The 21150-nt window shown below is 40.4% G+C and overlaps 2 protein-coding genes across 5 annotated transcripts in view; one reads left to right on the top strand and one right to left on the bottom strand.

Moving 5' to 3' along the window:
* sema4ba (sema domain, immunoglobulin domain (Ig), transmembrane domain (TM) and short cytoplasmic domain, (semaphorin) 4Ba) overlaps positions 1–1262 on the bottom strand; it is a 138333-nt gene extending 137071 nt beyond the window's left edge. The window contains exon 1 of one of the 2 annotated variants that reach the window (XM_058751467.1): positions 1120–1262. The gene's annotated coding sequence lies outside the window, so the exon portion shown is untranslated. Of the gene's footprint in view, positions 1–1030 lie in introns of both variants that reach the window. The other variant, XM_058751468.1, reaches the window with a different exon arrangement.
* On the top strand, positions 1198–21109 carry znf710a (zinc finger protein 710a). 3 transcript variants are annotated; one of them, XM_058751475.1, is made up of 5 exons: positions 1198–1326; positions 14800–16365; positions 17852–18043; positions 18169–18343; positions 18982–21109. In XM_058751475.1, the coding sequence occupies exons 1-5, from the start codon at positions 1300–1302 to the stop codon at positions 19143–19145; spliced, it is 2124 nt and encodes a 707-aa protein (XP_058607458.1). In that variant the 5' UTR covers positions 1198–1299; the 3' UTR covers positions 19146–21109. The 3 variants fall into 3 exon arrangements, with proteins under 3 accessions (XP_058607458.1, XP_058607457.1, XP_058607459.1); XM_058751474.1 differs by lacking the exon at positions 1198–1326 and adding an exon at positions 12215–12815; XM_058751476.1 differs by lacking the exon at positions 1198–1326 and adding an exon at positions 12217–12815 and having other exon boundaries at positions 14800–16335.
* The last annotated feature ends 41 nt before the right edge of the window (positions 21110–21150 follow it).

The raw sequence follows: 21150 nt of genomic DNA on the forward strand, positions 1-21150 counted from the left end.
CTCATCGGCTCTCTGAAAGTGAGAAACTGTGAAGAGACTGACAATACATTTGATCTGGAACTGCCTGATTAATGGTTATAATTAACAGCATGTTTCTTTTCATCAAGAAAGAAAGAAAGAAAGAACTTTAAGCAACTTTTTGATGCAGAAGCCAAATGAAAGTACTGCCATCTAGTGGTAAAAGAAGTCCATAAATAGCCTTGCTATGAGACAAATTGATAACCAATGAAAGTGATCTATCTACTTTGCAAACAGCCTATATGAATTACAAACATTTATAAAATATAAACATTTTATACACATTATTAGTTATTAAACTCAAAATAACTTCAATAACTGTCCATATTCGGTGCTAAATGCTGAATATGAGCACATGATTTAGCTCAGTTTTTTTTCTGTGTTTGTTTGTTTGTTTGTGGTGGAAATGATGCCATTGTGGGACAGTAATATTTTTTTTTCAAAACATAATTTTACTCAAATACTGAAGTTGTTGATGCACATATTTTAAAAATAATAATGATAACAATAATAATAGTTTATGATGGATTGTGTTGTTTTAAAATTTAAAGGGTAAAACAACAAAAAATATATACTTTGCCATTTTTTTTAATGAGGTTTTGCAAATTTATAAGAATGTGAAGCTTCTTTGAACTCTGAAGAAGAGCAAGACACCATCTTGTGGATACAAGTGTCATTGCAGCACAAAAAAATTAGCACTTATTGCCTGGCATGCTAATCTTTAAAGTTTGTCAGTTGTTAAAAATGCCACGATGTCAGATCTGCGTAATGTATTTAGTACGACTTGTAAGCACGTAGCCTAACTGTTGTAGTTATTTAACCTACTAACCGAACAAGTCCTCTTCAAACACATCTATAGTCACTTTATCACAAAATAACTTTAAGACCAAATTAAGCGTCTTTTCAGGAAGTGTCTCTTTTAAAATAATAAATTAGTGTAAAACTCATTTATCCTGCGGTACCTAGTCTGCCCTATAGAGGGCAATGGATCATAAATAAAAGTGCCAATTACCAATCGTTTGTTTCCACTCATTCGACTGGAGTTAAACTCATTCGAGCATATCACAAATCAGCGGTGAACTGGCATCTGAACATTCTTACATGCATGTTCTTTTCCCTCAGTTGGGTGACGTTAATTAATTGACAGCCGCAGTAAAGTGCCTCTGGTCCGTGCTCGCTAATGGCTCGCCTTTACGTTCCTTCAAGTCGATTAGGGGCCAAACGAATGGAGACCCGTGATACCTGAGTCGTGAAGTTGGAAGGGGCGTGTCTATACCTAAGATGGCGGAAAGCTACCTGCAGTCGATGGTAATAAATAGTTTCTCAGAGTTATTTAATTTAATTGTTATATTTAATAAATAATCATAGTCTACCCATGTAAAGCTAATTCTTTGCTATTTTATTTTAATTTTTTTGAAAAAAAAAAAAAAAATGACATGCCTTTAATGTTGTGAGTAGTATAGGTGTAGGCCTATTTAGCCTATTTATGCCTACTTAACAGCAAAAAAGTGCCTATTTTGCTTCAGAGTTTAATTAAATTGCTTGAGGTCAATGAATCTCTAGCAGTGTTAGACGTGCTTTTTTGAATAAGAACTTCCTTCACAACTGTTAAAAAAAGTAAGTTACTCTATGAATGTGTGTAATATGAATGTTGGCATTGTTATAAGGCCTACCAGCATGAGTAAAGCCTATTATCTTCCATTCAGTTATAGGATAGCATCCATCGAATGCACACTTAAGAATCTCCGCGAAAGTAGTAGGTTATCCGGGAACTTTTTGCCTACAGTTTTAAGAATTCTGTGAATTTGGACATACTACTCTGTTGTTGTTGTTTTTTTCTAGTACATATATGGAAGTATGCATATTCAGTTGCAGCCTCTTAGTTGTTTGTTACTAGCGAGTGTCTAATTTTACAATGGTATCAAGTTGCAGATCATTTTCTGCACACCCGTTGGTAGCCTTCACATCATGTTGGTTCCGAGCACATGAATCAAATTTGTATTTACAAGTGGGAAACTCTGCATTCTAGATGATAGGCTACACAAATTGCCGAGTTGTGACATTGTAAGGGCTTGTTCATTTGAAACATGCATGGCAGAAACACTCTCAGAGATCAGGAAGTCTGTAGTGAAGTTAATCACTCAACTTCACGGTTCGTTTTATGTAACGAAAACACATTTAGTTGTGTTGCTATAAGGTATGGATATGAATAATTTTAATCATTTTGAATTCAGATGTAGTTATTTTGGATTATTGTTTTATTTTAAGGCTACTTCCTTGTTATGTTTTCAACTTAAATGTGTGATGTCCTAAAAATGAACGCCCAACTAGGAGGCAAAAGCTTTCGAAATTCACTTGAAGGCAGCAATAAAACCTGAGAGAGACTCAAGTTACCATGTTCGTTTAACCAATAACCTTTCAATGTGGTGGAGAAGAGAACCATTTCAGTTGTGAATTTTTCTTTTCTTTTTTTTTGAAGCAAAGCATCCCTGTTAGCTGAAGCTGTTTCTGTCAGATACATACGTCTGTCTCCATTTAACCATAATGTACATTTGTACACAGAGAAAGGAGCATGTGGGTCAAAGACAAGATGTCCTATTTTGGTGTCCACATCAAATTAATTTACAAAATTATTTTATACAGAAGTAAAACGTCAAAATATGGGTGAATTAATATTTCATCACCATTCAGCTTAACGGATCTAATCTAAGAATCTAATTATTCTTGTTGCGATTCTGAATATACCTGACAATTTTTTTTTTTTGGTAGAAGAACTATTGGTAAATGGAACACATTATGGGGACACGTTTTTTATTGTTTGTTTGTCTTTGACCCATGAGTTGGAGATAAAAATCCATTGTTATTCTCCATGTTTTGTTCTCTCCAATAACGACAAAGCATTCAAACGTAGCGTACACATAATTATAACTTGAGAAGGGACAAATACGATCTTTTGACAAGCATGACTGGCATGTCCAACATTCCCAATCATAATTATAATATTAGTGAGCATGAATGTGTAGTTTCCAAATTGTCAATTCATATTTACGATAACTAATGTGCATAAAGGCAGCATTTGGAAAAAGTAACATAATGGTAAGGAAAAAAATGTAAGTGCGAGTTAGAATTATTGTATTTAACGTTTTGAGTGGTTGCCATGCAGTGCATTGCAATGCAATAGCTAAAGTGTTCAACTCTGTTCTGCATGTTGAAAGATTAAGGCTTTTCCCAACTCTGTAACTCAGGTATCAAAATTATGCGTACTTCACAGGCTACTGGAATTATCACAAACACAAATTGCGGTGACTTGACAGTTCAAATTGTAACTCTGACTTAAGACTAATGTGCTCTTCAAGTGGAGATGGAAATATCGTAATTATGAGTTCCCGAGGACACATGAATGACCAAGCAAAGTGGGAAACTCAGAATTCTACATAATACACAAGTTGACAAATTGTGATGTTGGAAAGTGTGTAAATTACAAGAATATGCCTTAGAGATTTTTTTGGGGGAAAAATGAGCTGTTTGGCACATGCACAGCTCTGGAGTTGTTGTGATTGGCTGCCAGGACATTGTCATGCAATAGCTAAAGTGTTCTCAGTGGTTTTAGCATGTTGCTGCACAGTTGCTAGGGTATCATGGGCGGTTGATATGGCTTTGCTAGAGTGTTCTGGGTGGTTCCTTAGAGCCCACCTCCACATATCAGAATCACCTGCATGGCAGCGCACGCATAACACAGTGAGATCTTAGTTCATAATTTATTAGGTTATGTTATGTGAGATCATATGGGAGATAACAGCCCTGCCGTGCTCGCCTGAAACAGGTAGTCCTCTGCACACTGTACAATGCTCCTTCATTCTCTATCTCCCAACATCTATTATTGGTAGTCTCATGCAGTATAGCGGGAGTGCAGATGGAAGGTCATTGTTTTCAATTACAGATGGCATCTTCGATATCCAGTATCAAATTGTTTATCATGATCATGTCTGCTGGCAGGAGAAAAGGAACTATATGGTTGACAACCTTTACTAGCAAGCTTGGACAAATGTTACCTTACTATACAAATTCTTGGAACTGTATATACTGGAATATAATTTCTGTATTATTTTGTTTTTTAGAAGTGGGCTATTAGCACACTTAAAGACACACCTATCTATCTATCATCATGCACATACTATATATATGTTAATTTAAATGAAAGTAAATGCATATTGTTTTTAGGGAGGGCATCTTCCATCTACATATTTAATGCAGAAGACTTAAAAATGGTTTAAAGTTTTGATTTTGTTCAAATTAAAACCCTCCTCCTTGTTACTTGGCACAGATTTATCTGTCAAGAGTATGATGAAATCTTGTGACAGCTGTGTAGTTGAGATGGACTTAATAGCTCAGTGCATTTAAACCAGATAAATAGGTTCATTTCTGCCCTCATCAGTATGTAGGCTGGTTAAGGTTTTCTTGTGCTATTAATTTTATGCCTTTAAATCCATCTCTTTAAAAAAAAAAAAAAAAGAAAAGAAAGGAAAAGGAAAAAATACTTTTTTTTTCTTTCTCACTCTCGCTTCTCTCTCTCTCTCTCTCTCACACACACAGCGCTAGCCTTTGCTCTGCTTCTTTTTCTCTGTCTCCCCCTCCCTCTCGCTGTCCCTCTTTCTTCTCTTTCTTTCTCTCTGGCTGCTTTTCATTCCTGTTTCTCTTTTCATTGTTTTTTTTTCCTCGCTTTTCTTTAGCTCTTTGGGACCTCTATTTCTTCTCTTCCTCTATTCAGGTTTTCTTTATTCTCTTTTCTGAATAGTTGTGGTACTTAAAGGGAAAGGGGAAAGGGAAGGAGCAGGGGAGGGAGGTTAGTTTCAGTCAGATCTCAAGCACAGCACTTCCTCCTACTGCAGTCAGTCTCAACCAGACTGCGCCGGGGACTTTTTCTTAGTGCGTTTTGTGCACAGACTTACATAAAGCACTCGGTTTAGCCTTAATGAAACAGCCTCAGGTGCCTTTCTATGCATGCAAACTTGTCTCGTTTTGAATCCTACGTAAAGTACAGGGGTATATTGTGTCTTATTGGTTTTCAGTGTTGTTGCAGTTGTGATGTATTGATATACATCTCTGCTGTAGTTGTGTAAAGGACTGTTATCTCCTCATAGGAGGCGTCTAAGGTCTCACGGGGACATCTTCATCACAGCCCTGAGCTGACAGGCCACGATGTCCTGCCACATAGCATGTTTTTCACTAGGAACCATAAAAAAGGGATATGAGGGAACCTTAGAGGGGGTAAAGCATAGAAAATTTCACTATTTGTGATTTAAGTAAACTTAAAATTAAAATGAAGGCTGAGTAAATTCAATTCTAATTAATTTGGGCATATTTTAATCATAAATTCACTGTCAGTTATGCTGTAAATTGGACAGGTAACCTAACTTGGTCCAATACAAAAATATTATGTAACTGATATAACAATCAATATAATATATAATAAACAACACCAAAAGGTCTGTGAACTGAATACCAATGTAAACAACAAACAAATTGCATATCTTGTTTGAAACTGTTAACTGGTCATTGGTTCGTTTTTCTGAGTTTTCGCATCTGAAAGGATGGAAAGGAAAGGATGAGGAATACCAAAAAAATGAGAAAACGCATAAGAAAACTTCAGACTCTGTGTGCAAAGACCTTTACTATCACTTTGCGTAAAATTATAATACAATTATAAACTCAAATTCGGTTATAAACTAGAAGGTCTTTTTCAATGATTCATTAAAAGGACCAGATCATAAGAATCATTTTTGCGTAAATCTGACACGGTTTCTTGATTCATGAAACCGTTTCAAAGAATCTTTTGTTCAAGAATCAGACTAGACTGGTTGCACTTTGTTTCAGTCTAAAAAGAACCAGTTTAAAAGAGTCTTTTGTTTGTGAATTACACTACACCGTTTTCCCTGTGCTCTTGATTCACTAAAAAAAACTGGCTCGTGTCATTGGTTTGTGAATCAGACACCGGGCTCTAGAGTAGAAGATCATTCTTGGGATTTTGGGAATCAAGGTTGTTCAAAATGTCTTTTAATATTTTTAACCCTGCTCTTATGTAAACTTACCCTGTTGCACTTACCTGATCTTATTGTGAATGATTAATCAGTCCACATTATTCCGATTTAAAAAATTGTTCGGCTTTAAGTAACTAAGTAACTTGCTCCTTCTCTGAAATGACTTTCCTTATCCACTAATATCACTTAGGCAACTTGTTATTGGATAATGTTAAGCAATATCCAAATAGCTAATGTCCAATTTTCACACTCCAGTCAATTTCCAGTGTTCCATCCTATATATTTTCTCATTAAACATCCAGTTTCACTTAGAAACGCATCGCATTGTAGAAATGAAATGGTTTGCAAACGACAGTTCACTTTGACTTTAATCATATACACATCACATATCCATCTATTCTACACCGTGCTGAAGTAGCTGCAGCGAGATGAGGACACACAATATCAGGTTTGATTCATCCTGTAATTCTTTTCACGCTAGACCTTCTTCCGAAAGCCTGAAGAACAGAGAAGCAGCCCAGGGATGAGAGCTGAAGAACTGACCACTCCGTCTAGCACACATGTAAATGAGAGATTGTGCCAGTGGAAACGGAACAGGGGATTGGACGAATGGAAAGTGATTAAAAATGCAGAATTGATAGGGCAACAGATGAAACTTTTCTCTTGCTCTCTCTTGCTCTCCATAAGTAAGAAACTGGAAAAAAAAAAAAAAAACAGCATGATGGAATGGCAGGCTTGAAGGGGAGAGAAAGGTGAAAGACAGATGAAAGTGAAAAGAGATAAAAGCCGGAGTGAGGAGGGTGTGGGATAAAGCAGGAGGAAGGGAGGCAGAGATGAAAGCAAAATGAGAAAGATAAGAACAGAGTGAGAGAGACAGAGAGGGAAACGGAGGGAGAGATAGATAGTGTACAGCACAGAGAGAGGGGTAACCATGGAAACAAGAAGAAGGTACAAAAGAAGAGAGAGACAAAGGGGTTTTGATTTAAAAGAATGAAACTTGGGAGAAAGAAAAAGTAATTCAGGTTGAAATTTGTTACCGTGAGGTGAGGGAGAAATACAAAAGAGCACGAGCCTTCGGAAGGACGGATGCTTCTTCCATGCTATTTATGAGACCCTGCAAATGAGACTTTGCCTGCTGTCAGGCGTCAGACCCGCTACTATATACAGGCCTCTTCATTTGAGTGCGGGCCGCGGCATAGATGGACGCTGCAATTGGACATCAAACTAGGCGGCCAGACTCGTGCCATCGGCCCATTTAACTGCCATTAGCAGGATTATGAGATGAAATGGCACGGGAGGCGGGAGGCAACTGTTCTCTTGAAGGCAGCGGCGGGAGTCAGCCGAGGCTTTGACCTCCCAACCTCATACCGCAGGGAGACGCGCACATGCAGAGGAGTGGCACTCCTAAATGCTTCTAGGCCCGACACAATGAACTTGTGCCTTCACAGCTGAGTTTTGCAGGGTGTGGACTCCCGCCTCATTCAGATGCATACAATATAGCCACCTATTTACATTCATATTTGTCTATCTTCATGGAGCCGAAGCCAGACGTTGCTGCTTTTTTTTTCATTATTTTTTTTTTTATTCTGTTTTTTTTTTTTGGAGTCTCTTGTGTGACTCTTTCTTTCTATCTCCCTCCCTTCCCCCTTCTCTTCTGTCTTTCTCTCACTGTCTCTCTCCCTTTCCTCTTTCTGTTTCTTTCTCTCTCGCTCCCCCTCCCTCCCCCTTGATCTTTCTCTCTCTCGCTCTTCTTCTCTCTCTCGCCCTCTCTCTCTCTCTCTCTCTCTCCCCCACTCTCCTCTTTCTTTTCTCTCTCTCTGTTCCTTTTATATCCTGTGCTGAATGCTCTCCTCCCTCAACTGTCTTTCTCTTTTCTATTCACTCTATTTCCTCTCGGTTCTCTCGGCAGAAACATTTCTTGCCCAATATTCTGTCCAACATTTTATCTGTAACCCCCATGCTGAATGAGGGGGGTAATCTTTTATTCAGGATTTGGAGAGCCTCTCTTCTTTGCATCTTCTGTGTTTGTGTGTGCGTTTGCGTATCTGAGTGTGATTTTTCTCTCGGATGGGCTACAACCAAAATACACAAACATTGAAATCAAGAGCGCAGGATCATCAGGGCCAAGATGCAACTTTGCGTGCCTGAGATGAAGACGTTCGGGATGGAATTGACACGTGAAGTGTCTGGATAAACTAGCTCCCGCTGTCTGTCTTCATAACATGTTCTCACAGAAGTGGAGAAATGATTTAGAAGTTAATTTACTAAGGAACTAACTGCTGGCAGTAATGTCTGGCTTGGGGTCAAAGGTTATGTCCATTGAGTTTCAGTGGTTAATAAGTGGCAGTGCTGGTGTGTGTTCTGGGCTCGGATGGGGGGGGGGGTGTTAGAGCTGAAGGCTGGCTGTACGTGCTTTGACGCCTCTCAGGAGCTCTGCTAAACCCAATCTCACGGCAGCACAGAGTCATGATCTTGTTGCCTGAATGACTGAAGATCTGGCTTTTTGTGCTAATTCATGTTTGTGTGGTTCTGCCTATATTAAAAGCTTCTGAAAAGACTGTTTATCATGGAGACATGTTTAGATTAACATGACAACATAAGATGTCACCCCCTTAAATCTAGCAAACTATGCAGTTTTTGTAATGTCACCTTATATTTAGAAAGCAAACATTTAGAAAGTAATACTTTTATGTTTACAGGCAGTTTGTCAAAATACATTTTCTACATGGCAGATAAAATTAAAGTGTTTATGTCAAAGTGTTATCTAGGTCTAAAAATGTACACTACCATTTAACAGTTTTTTGAAAGAAGTGTCTTATGCTCCCCAAGGCTGCATTTGTTTGATCAAGTAATATTGTGAAATATTACAACAATTTTCAGTTGTGATATATTTAATATTTTATTTCTGTGATGCCAAATTTTCAGCAGTCATTACTCCAGTCATCAGTGTCACATGATCCTTCAGAAATCATTTGAATATATTGATTTGGTGAATGTTTTGTGAAAACTGTGATGCATCATTTTTGATGGAATTATGAATATAAAGTTCAAAAGAACAGCATTTATTTGAAATATAATTTTTTTTATGACATTATATTCCTTACTGTCACTCCTGATCAATATAATGCATTTTTTGCTGAATACCATTAATTTATTTCCAAAAAAAAAAAAAAAAAAAAATGTAGTGTACATGGGTAGTTGACACAAAATGTGTCCATGAGCCCTTTTTCATTAATATAAGTATTTATTAAAATGTATGTGACTGTATAAGGGTTTCCCCTATCATCTTGTATAATTTGACCATATAACTGTAGTCTATATTATATATATTTGCCGCCTTTTTTATTTATTTATTTTTTTGTTTTCGCTGTGTGATTTACAGAATTTGTAAAAAGTACAAATTATCCCACATTCTCTCATTTAAAATGGTGTCATGGAAGTTTTCAACATGCATTTTAAAGCAGAGGGGACACATAGAACATTTATATAGAAGTAATTGTCAATACCCACATCATACATGTTGGTGAGTTTGTTGTATAAAATCATGTCCTTTTTTTTTTTTTTTTTTTAAAGCTTGAACTTTTACTGTGGGGTAAAATGTGCCAGATGCTTTAGTATAAGCTGTGTCAGTGATTTAACTAATTGTGAGTTTTGTCTCCAAATGCAGGGGGACAAACTATTATAAATATTATTAATATTTAAAATACTGTTTGAATATGAATATTGAAATTGAATATGGGCAGCAAAATAACACTTAGGATCAGAATGGTGTTGTGCATTTGTAAATAGTTCTATGTGAACTTTTTTTTTTTTTTTTTTAAGATGTAAATCTTTCACATAGACTTTGATTATTCAACTTACCCCTTGACATATCACAGTTTACCCCAGACCACACTGAAGTAATAATTCTAAGGTCAAATTTTATAGTCTTCTAATTTCAACTGAAAACAGACACCCTTAAAAATATATATATATTAGGTGAATTAATGGTAATTTTTCCTTGTCTAGAAGATAATTGAAGTAAAACGTGGCACAGTTTACCCCACTCTTTTTAAATTTATTGTATTTGAAAGCCTTGACCACTGTGTTTGTGCTACACCCTTTCGCCTTTATAATGGACTCATAATGGAGTTAGAAGGTGTCAGTATGTACAGGAGGAGGGTTTCATATTTCCCTTCGTATCACCTGCGGTGGGCTAATGTATAAGTCTCTGTTCAGGTCACATTAGCACTGAGGCTTTTGAGAATTGAAAACGACCACATGTTCATACATCCCAGTCAGATCTCAGCCACTAACCCAACCGGTTCAAGCCCACTTCCCTCAGTATCATACGTTTACATTGCCGCAGAAAACAATGTAGACAAAAATTCCCTATTGCTTCTATTCGGATGGAGAAGAAATTCACAAACCGTAAGTAAAAGTGTCATTTGATGTGCACACACTCACTCACACACACACACACACACACACACACACACACACACTTACTTGTCGGTTAAACCTGTAGATGGATTCCCAAACCACACACTCTAATGCACAGCTACACAAACCTGTGGAGAAGCAAACACAGACACACACATGCAGAGGAAACTAGTAGGCGTTCATTATTCATCATGTATTCTTTCCTGCAAGCGTGTGTGTGAGTGAGTGAGTGTGTGTGTTAGGACTGGTTCACACAAGTCTGATACTTCTGGGCAAATGAGGTTAGGACGGGTTTCAAGCTATTTCTCTTTTTTTTTTTTATAAAAGGAGGGGGGAAAACCCATGGGCCCGGATGGGTATTCCAGCCAGCATATATTCTTTCTTTCCCCTAACTTTTGTTGTCTCCCCCTCTTCGTTTTCCCCACAGGCAGGCAGCTCTGTGTTGTTTTATGTACACGTCCCTGGCCGTTTCTTCTTCCATGTGGATTCTTTGTCTTTTGCGTCTTATCTCTTTGTTTCTTCCCTTGCACTCTTTCTATTTTCTCTCCTCTCTCGCTCTCTCAACTTCCTGCTATCTCTCCCCCTCACTCACACCCTCCCTCAATCTCTCTTTATCTCTGTCTGTTTCCCTTCGCTCCCTATCTCTCTCTCTCTCTCCCTGTCCTTTCTCTTTTCCCTCCCTCCCTCCCTCCCTCCTTTCCTCTCACGATCTCTCACACGCACACACATCTTTCTCTCACTCAGACGCACATATACTGACTCTCCTACAATGCTTGATTTTCTCTCTCTTTCATGGATTGCCCTTTCCTGCTCACTGATGAAAAATGTCCTCCACTCTTCTCACACACTGACGGTATACAGCACAGTCCTTCACTCAGGTGTGTTCCATTCCATAATAGAGGCTCTTTTGTGGGACGGCCAGCCTATATCCCAGCGTTAATAAGCTCACGGGAAGTGTTAGACTAATACCTGTTCCGTAATGAGGATGAGCGGGAACACCTCAGCACACGCCCGGCAACGGAGCGGGCAGGTAGCCTATCGCACGCTCCTCACGGAAAGAAAACCGGAACTTTAATAGTTAATATCTTTCCTTGCTGTTTTTTCCCTTTTCCCCTGCACCCCCCACCCCACACACACACACACTCTTCCGCTCCCCCTCTTTTTCTCTTGCTGATGGACTCCTCTTTTTTATTTTCACAGTCCACCATCCCCCTTTTTCTTCTTTTTTTCTCACTATCTCTCTCTCAGGCTGCTGAAACTCTCTCTTTCACTGCGTTCTCTCTTTCTATCTCTCTTTCAGTCCCCACCCCCCTCTCGAGCGCTCTCCCTCCCTCTTCTCTCTTTCTTTCTTTCTGTCTTTCTCTCTTTTCTTTGACCTCATCTTTTCTTATGCTTTGCTCTCCCTCCCCCAGTTCCTCTCTTCCTCCTTTTTTGCTGCATTCTCTTCTTCTCTCGCCCTCCCCCACCTCTTTTCTCTCTCTCTGTCGCTCTCTTTCTCTTTTTCTATTTCTCTCCCGTTCACCCCCCTTCCCTTTTCTCTCTATACCTCTCTGTCTCAGTCCCCCTCCCTCTTCCTCTTATTCTCTCTCTCCCCCATGTCTGTCTCACTCCCTCCCTCTCTTTCCAAACTGCTTTTCTTTCTCCTTTTCTTTCTTTTGTCACTCATTTTTTTTTTTTTTGTGCGCACTGGCTCTCAGACATTGCACGGGCGTCTTGCGGCTTAATTATTTGAGATGCGCAAATAAACAGACCTGTAGAACTCCTCCAGGGAAACATTTCAGCATATCTCACTCACTGTCTGTCTGACACCGACAGACACACCTCCAGTGCGCCGGTGATTAGAGATCACTCTGTGTGTGTGTGTGTGTGTGTGTGTGTGTGTGTGCGTGTGAGTGTGTGTGCGTGCGCGAACCGGCTTGAAACATGTTTGCGATCATCTCTAAAGCGAAGATGTGTTGAGAAGTGAGCTTTTGTTAGTACGAGCGAAATATGTTTGTTGAAGGGTCACGCCGTGTGTGCGTGAGAAAGAGAGATAGTGAATGCGCGAGAGAGTGAAAGAGAAAGAAAGGAGAAAGAGATGGGGGAGTGTGAGGAAGGGAGGGCAGAGAGACGGAAAGAAAGAAAGAGAATGGAAGAAATAGGTTTGTGTGTGTATGTGTGTGTGAGAGGCAGGCACAGTCAGTTCTGATAACAGCAACAGTAGGAGGAGGATGAGCTTGGCTCCGCCCCCTTTGCCTCTCGCAGCTATAAATAGGAGCTGGTGTTTTTTGCTCATCTCACTTCTCTTGAAGGATGAGGTCCCTGAAACATCTCAAACATCACACCAGGAGTAATGTGGTGAGTGCTCAACCCAAACATACATGCTGCATGAAGCGGCTTGTGATGATATATTGACTTTGAACTGTTGGTTAATTGCTTTGTTAAAGTTTGCAACTTTGAATTGGGGAAATGAAATAACTTTTTTCTCTCACACAGAATACCACAAAAGTGAAATTTATACTTTAACATTTCTCTCTTTTTCAGTCTAGCCTCATGTTGTGTATCTGCCTCCAATGCTGTATGTTTCTCCTGTTTTCTATCTCTCAGACTCACACACACACAGGTTCATTCTGTGCTGGTCTTTACACTAGCTAGCGTTTGTGTTTTTTATCTATTTTTATATTCACTTCAGCTCTTCTCATACAGGCACGGCTGCTATCTTGCCCGACTGGCTCTTTCATTTGTCTTTCTGTCTTAACACTCCTTTTCTTTCCTATTCCCTCCCTCCTTCCTTCTCATTTCTCACCCTCTTCTTTTTTTCTGTTTCTGTCTCCTTCTTAGTTTCAGTCTTTCACTCCCCACAACCCCTCCCTCTCTCTTTATCTCTCTGTTGTACTCTCTCTCTCTCTCTCTCTCTCTCTCACTCACTCACAGTTTCTTTCGGTCTCTCATCCCCCGCCACCCCTCCCCCCTCTTCTTTTCCTCTCACTCTTTCTTTATCTTTCTTTATCTTTCTTTCCTCACTCCCCTCCCTCACTCAGTCTATCTCTCATCCCCCAGTTCCCCCTTCCTCTCTCTTCCTTCTTTCACTTGCTTCCTCAATCACCCTTTTTCTCTCACTCACTCACTCACTTTTTTTTTTTTTCTGTCAGTTTCTCCCTCCCTCTGTCTGACTGCTTTAAAAGCAGTAATTATAAATGACATGGTTATCAGGGCATCCAGGTTCCCCTTCTCATTTCTCGCTCCCTCTCTCTGCCCCCCCACCCACTTCTCTTTTTCTTTCCCGTCTCTGCTTGTCTGTCTCTCTTTCTCTGTTTTACAGCTGTCAGTCGCTCCCTCCCTCTTTCCCTTGTGTATGGTTGTTTTTCTTAATCTTAAATCTGTATTGTGTAGATTTCTTCTTTTCTAGAACAAATCAAGGTACCAGCTCGTTAGAGGTGATAATGTGTGTTAACGACTTTCTGAGAACACACGCTTACTTGTGTTCATGACAGTGATTTGAACATTCTGAGGCGTGGTAAAGTGACCTGAGCTAAGAATTCAACCAAGTTCACCTTAATTAATCCATACGTAAGTAACATAATCATCAGCCTCAAAGAACAATTTTTCTCATGGGTGCTGTATCTAACTGGAATATGTTGGGTTCAGCCAATGTGGTAAGTCCACAAATTGACTAGACTTGCTGGTACTGCTTAAACTGCACTGTCCAACCTTTTCATAGTCAGCAGTGGCAGCGCTTGACCTCACAGGAAATGCTGTGGATAGTCCACGGATGTAGACTTCCCGCTCGGACCCAGACACTCTTTGTGCTTCGTGTTCGTTTAAAGACTGTGAAGGAAGGAAGCATGGCGCTCGAACAGATCTGTCTTATCTCTATCTAAAGCAATCTCTGGTGGACACCGAGGCAAGGCGTTGTCGGACTATGTCTCTTGCTTACTGCTGTGAAAATTAGAAAAATATATACATACATATATTTTTTTTTAATGAGACTGTTCACTGTTTGACTAAAAAGGTCAGGTAAAGCAACGATTTTAGAAAAACATTGCTGCCGTGTTGCCAGAAATTGCCCATCATTTTTTTTAATCTCTAAAGCAAATCCGCAAACTATATTTAAACGGCTCTTATTTGTTGCCCCGCATCAGTCAACTTGGTTGTTCTGACACTCATGTGACGCTATTGCACTGACTTCATTGCTATTGTAGTGACACTGTTGCCATGACAGCCTTAGCCAGACTTTGTTGCTACAACTGTATTGTATTGACACTTGCAATGGCAGATTTACTCTACACATATTCTGATTTTATGAAGTATTGCTAAAACCTGTTGTTTTGTCTGTTGACAGGAAGAGCAGGAAGTTCCTCTGGTTCGCTGCTATTCTAAAGTGATGGAGCATGCAGTGGACGTCAGCACTCAGACTGACCCGGTGGTGGTCCTGTCCCTGGCCCAGGCTGCTGTGCTGGGACTCATATCACAGAACGAAATCTTCGGAGCCACAATTGCCCCAAACGGTTTCTACACGGGAGAGGGACGTGAAGGCCCCGCTCCTCCTGCAGAATCCATGGAGTATGAATATGCAGATCAGCTAATTGGAGCCAATGGAGACTATCTATCCGAGCCTCACGGGGAGAACAGGAGGCCAGAAGGGCTCTACGGGGCGGAACGCAGGCGTCCAGGACCCCGTGGGAGGACCAAGAGGCCCTTGAATGAAGGAGCACCACAGGAATCCACGGAGAGGTCTCTGGACACACCGAATCAGGTGAAAGGAGAGAGGCCTGAGTTCTCTAGCCCATGTTATCTCTCGAATCCCCAGCAACCTGACAATGAGCCAGAAGTGTTGGACCTAGCACCTCAAAGAGTGCCAATGAAAGAAGAGCAGTGTAACAAAGGCTACCCTGAGCCCTCGAGGGAGCCAGCCATCCAACAGGTTGACTCTGACACTCAGACACAAGCCCACCAAAGCCCTGTGGGGCATGGAAAAGCGTTGGTGGAGTCCTCTGAGGGAGGACGGGGAAAGGAGGAGGAACAGGAAGAAGAGGAGGAGGAAGTGGAGGAGAGAGCACTGAACCTGAAAACCACAGAGGAGGATGTGAGCCCAGTAATGAGGCGTTACTATGAATCCAGTGTGACAGCATATGAGGCTGCTGAGATGGGCCTGCCAGGAGACTATGAGGAGGGCGGCCAGGCCATGATGTGGACAGAGGGTGAGAACTCCTTGGGTAGACGGATGCAGATCGACCGGCTAGATATTAACGTGCAAATCGACGAATCCTACTGTGTGGATGTGGGAGAAGGCCTGAAACGTTGGAAGTGCCGCATGTGCGAGAAGTCCTACACTTCGAAGTACAACTTGGTTACGCACATCCTTGGTCACAATGGCATCAAACCACATGAGTGTCTGCATTGTGGAAAGCTCTTCAAGCAGCCCAGTCATCTTCAGACGCATCTGCTAACGCACCAGGGGACGCGGCCACACAAGTGCACCGTCTGCAAGAAGGCCTTTACCCAGACTAGTCACCTTAAACGGCACATGTTGCAGCATAGCGACGTCAAGCCTTACAGCTGCCGCTTCTGCGGCCGAGGATTTGCCTACCCTAGTGAGCTACGTACTCATGAGACCAAACACGAGAGCGGCCACTGTCATGTTTGCACGCAGTGCGGCATGGAGTTCCCCACTCACGCCCACCTCAAGCGCCACCAGGTCAGCCACCAGGGCCCGACGACCTTTCAGTGCACCGAATGTCACAAGTCCTTCGCCTACCGTAGCCAGCTCCAGAACCATCTGATGAAGCACCAGAACGTACGGCCCTATGTCTGCTCGGAGTGCGGCATGGAGTTCGTGCAGATCCACCACCTGAAGCAGCACATGCTTACACACAAGGTACTGACACAGCAGGCCATCGAACACAAGGTACTTAAACCTCATTAGTTTTCGTAATCTTCCCGCAACCATCCTATTAGAAGTTACTCCCCAGTGACTATGAGATCCAAACCCCACCTACATTTTCCCACCACTACATGTTCCCATAAAACTGTAGGTTAATGTGTCATCTTCAGTTGTGTCTCGGGTATTGCCACAACAAGTTTCTATGTAAATGGAGCCGTCTCTGTTAGTCCCTTCCAGCCATCCAATCCGCCTCCTACCCTGCCATTAACTCGTCCCGTTTCCCTGTCCCTTGCACTTGTATGGAGCTGTTTTGTTTTGTGTGTGCTTTGTGCAGTGAAGTGTGTCTCACAAGCTGATACTTCCTCCTTTCATTTCTCACTCTCCATGAGTATGATTCATCTCGTCACGACTGCAGTGTCAGTAAACAGAATGTGTCACAGGTCAGCAGGGTTCGAAACGAATAACACATCGGCAGTTAGTCATTTCTTCAGCATTTACATCAACAGTTGTCTAGTTTGGGCTCTGTTGTTAGATTTATTGCTATTAGAGGTAATGAGTGTCACTCCTAAATGAGAACACTGGATGTTTACAATAAGTTGGGTAAACTACACAGACAAAAGTTAGTGGATACCTGATCATTGCATTCTACTGGGAAAGCTTTCTACTAGATGTGGGAACACCTACAGGGATTTGATCGCATTCAGACACAAGCAGGTCAGGCACTGATCTTAGGTGATGTTGCGCAATCAAAGTTGCCATTCCAATTCATCTCAACAGATTTTATTGGGGTTTAGGTCTGATTTTTGTGAAGGCCAGTCAAGTTTTTCCACATCAGACTCCGTAAACCATTCATTTATTGACCCCCACCGTGTATTTATTCATATGTGCAAGAACAATGGGGCCTTCCCCAAAGTTGGAAGTTGGCACATAATTCTCTAGAACTGTCCTCACTGAAATTAAGGGTCCAAACACAAGGGGTAGCCCACTCACTTATGGCCAAGTAGTGTAGCTTCATCGTAGTTCTTCTTGGCACATTCTTAAATGGAGAGTGTTTCCGTGAGTGTTAGGATGGCAGTGTTCCCTGGATACAGTAGAAGTGTTCATTGAATAGTCAAATTGTTAAGGCGAGAGAATGTTTAACCCTCTTCATTTGTTAATGTTTTAGCTTGGTGGAGCATCAGAGCTCGCACTGCACTGCATACACAAATCTATTTACCCTGCAGCATTGCGATAACAACAGTGAATAAAGTGTGTGTGAGAATTTGTTGCTCTGTATTATGGATTCTAGTGAGCAAGCAAGACAGGCACCCTACTGATGGATTCAGCTGCGCTTATGACAACTAACCACTTTTTCTCATTCAGCTGATGCCAGCGATAAATCATTTTTCCACTCGCTCTCAAAACGAAAAAAAGAGAAAAAAAGTCTACCGCTAATTACAAAAGTTACTTTTAAAGTGTTGGTCGCAATGGAATCATCTCTAAATATATTGCTGTTGTATTTCTCTCTCAGGGTATGAAGGAATACAAATGCGACGTGTGTTCTCGCGAGTTCACTCTCTCTGCCAACCTGAAGCGACACATGCTGATTCACACTAGTGTGCGCCCTTTCCAGTGCCACGTCTGCTTCAAGACCTTTGTTCAGAAGCAGACGCTTAAAACACACATGATTGTCCACTTGCCTGTGAAACCTTTTAAGTGCAAGGTGGGTACGAAGAAATCTTCCATGCCAATATAACCCTACTGCAGTCTTCCAGACAGTCTGTATTTTTCTGCCTGATATAGCTGTGCATCATAGACATCTAACGGCTCATGAATTGGTTTCTGTAGGTGTGCGGGAAGTCCTTCAACAGAATGTACAACCTGCTGGGTCACATGCACCTTCATGCTGGTAGCAAACCCTTCAAGTGTCCTTACTGCACCAGCAAGTTCAATTTGAAGGGCAACTTGAGTCGACACATGAAGGTGAAACATGGAATCCTGGACACCTCAACTGAGGGACAAGGTAACAATATGCAAATTTGACCTCAGATTATACTTACTTGTGACTCTTGCTGTTCTCAATGTTATAGAAAATTAGAAATGTCAAAACAGGTATAACCTAGAGGTTTATAGAACTGTTTGACTCCGCCTCTCTGTGGCCTTATATGGTGGAAGTAAAATTTGATGCTAGTAAAAGTTTGCTAGTCTGACGGTGTGACATGTCAATAAGCTCTTCGCTGATTGGCTTACATGACAACGCATCATGCAAATTTTCCACTTGAGTTGAAATTTTTCAACTTGCGCGGAGCATGCGATTGAGGCAAATATTGCTCGTTCGCGGCAAACGCATCACCCAGCCTGAATTCTCATCTATTTGCTCTTTTGTATTAACTTTTTATGTAATCTATTCGCACAAATAATTAAATTTGCTTTTGGTGTGCACAGTGTATCTTGCAAGTGTATAGAAAAATACCAAGACTTGTGACTCTGTGTTTGACTGATTCAAAGATTTTTGTCAATGATTTCATTTTACAAAATGATAAAGTTTTGTTATAAAGTTTAACCCCCTGAATTCACGTTGCATACTGAAAAACCAAAAAGTGAAAGCTAATTATGCTATTAGCCAGGCTTATATTTGTGTGTCTCCATTTTCTTCCTCAGATGTCCTGCCTGATGCAGAGGTTCAGGAAGATTACGAGGAAGAGAGCTTTGATTACAGTGAGAGGGAGAATCTAGCCAGCAACAACGCACAAGATTTGGCGAAACTTGCCAAAATTAGCTACTACAACTACACTAAGGTTGCTTCTCGCTACAACACAACTTAAAAAGCTGACTGAGACACTAAAATGTGGTTTACAGGGGGGGAAGAAAAAGACTGTAATGGTCATTTCTGTAGTACTCTTGGCTCTGACAAGAGCTAGTGAGGAAATAGCCATCAGGAAGTGGATGTGCACTGGAAGCCATTTTGGCTCTGTGAAACAGAAGTGATAGCAGACTGAAGCTTCATTTTAACAATGTCATTTCACATTAGGGACCATCCTGAAGCATAAAGGACTGTGTGTGTAGGTGCTATTTTTTTTTTTTTTTTTTTTTAAACAAATGTTCCGCTTTTGCCCATCACAGTGCAGTTCTTAAGAAGGATATCATTTATAAGTCACATTCAATGGTGCAGTGAAACAATATGCACAGATGTAAGAAGGCACTTAATCTTCACAGACAATCCACAGCTCTTTAAAACACAGACGTGACTGCCACAAGGCATGGGATAGTTCACCCAAAAAGTGAATATTTTGTCATCATTTACTCACCTTTATGTTGATAACCAAACTGTTGCTGGTAACCCATGAAAGTCAATGGATACCAGCAACTGTTTGGTTACCAAGATTCTTCAAAATATTTTTTTGTTCAACAGAATAAAGACATTTCATACAGGAACAACATAAGGGTGAGTAAATGTTGACAAAATGTTCGTTTTCAGGTGAACTATCCCTTCAATCTTGTTGGTGGTTTTACTGTCCATCATACCAGTTTATAGGACTTAACCAAAGCTGACAAAGTGCAAATAGTTCTCATTACGTTAACTTTCCTAGCATTTAGTTTTTAAGCATACTGCGACTTTTCATTATGATTCCTTTTTCAGTAGTGTGTGGTTTTCAAGGAGCATATGCAGTTTGTAGCTCACAGTGGATTGAGTTTGTGGGACGGTTTTTCCAGTGCCTGATTTTTTTTTTTTTTTTTTTCTTCTTTGGAAATAATGATGGGCCAAACCATGGCATTTGTTCACTGTATAGCCTTCTGGATATCTTTTTGTTTTTACATTATTGCAAATAGTATTTATTGTTCAATGTTCTTGGCATTCATAAGTGTAAATACATTGCCAGTGTTCCAGATGGACGGATTTTATTTCAAGTTAAAAATATACAAGCTAAGCCATGGGTTTAGTTCAATTTGAATATAATTGCATTATTTACCCAAGTGCATTGTTTGGTCCATCTTCTCTAAAATACAAGAATCTTCTGTCTAAATTCAATATTTTTTTTCCATCTTTAGTTTGATGAATGTAATAATACAAACTAAGATTTGTCCCTTTAAAGCGTTCAATATTTCACAAAGCCATGCGTCAGCCAAAAAACTGTTAAATATTTAATCTTCGTAAATCTCTGAAATGTCTTATTAGTTTGCAGTCTGTTCTTCTATGTACTACGTACTAGCTAACTATGTGGGCTAAATTCATTTCTTTTTAAAAATGTGATAACCTTCTAGCATTTTCTTTTGTTTGTTTTGGTGTGGCTTAAATGACCTTATTCTAAACCTCATCCAATTTAATCTCCTTGGACATAAAACCTTGTAACGTGCACTGCATCTTTCACAAAGTCACCAATACTGGTTGAATTTTGACGAGGATGCCCTAAAAACACTGGACAAAAATATTAACTGCCCTTGTGTGTGCAAGAGAGTGTCTCATCCATCATTCCCGCGCAGAGCTCAGGAGTGATGAACGACAGTCTGTCGACATGTGACAGGGCTTGAGACCCAGCAGAGAATGATTGGGGAAATTCACCATCCAGCTAGGCAACTCAAAATGTTAATGTGTAACACAAGATTTGGTGCATTTGTTTTAAATTGTTGTGTCCTTGCATTTTGGGCTGTTCACTCTAAGCTAGACAGGAGTTTTAGTTTTGTATAAGCTTTCAATTCTTTTGTTGCACACTGATGTGAATATGATGTTGATAAATGTTAAACGTTGTGCTATGGACATTATAAATTAATACATTTATTTACCTTTAAACATGGAGTGTGTGTGTGTGTTGTGATAAAGCACACAAGAAC

The sequence above is a fragment of the Onychostoma macrolepis genome, chromosome 18 (assembly GCF_012432095.1).
Source record: "Onychostoma macrolepis isolate SWU-2019 chromosome 18, ASM1243209v1, whole genome shotgun sequence".
In the NCBI taxonomy this organism is placed as follows: Eukaryota; Metazoa; Chordata; class Actinopteri; order Cypriniformes; family Cyprinidae; genus Onychostoma; species Onychostoma macrolepis.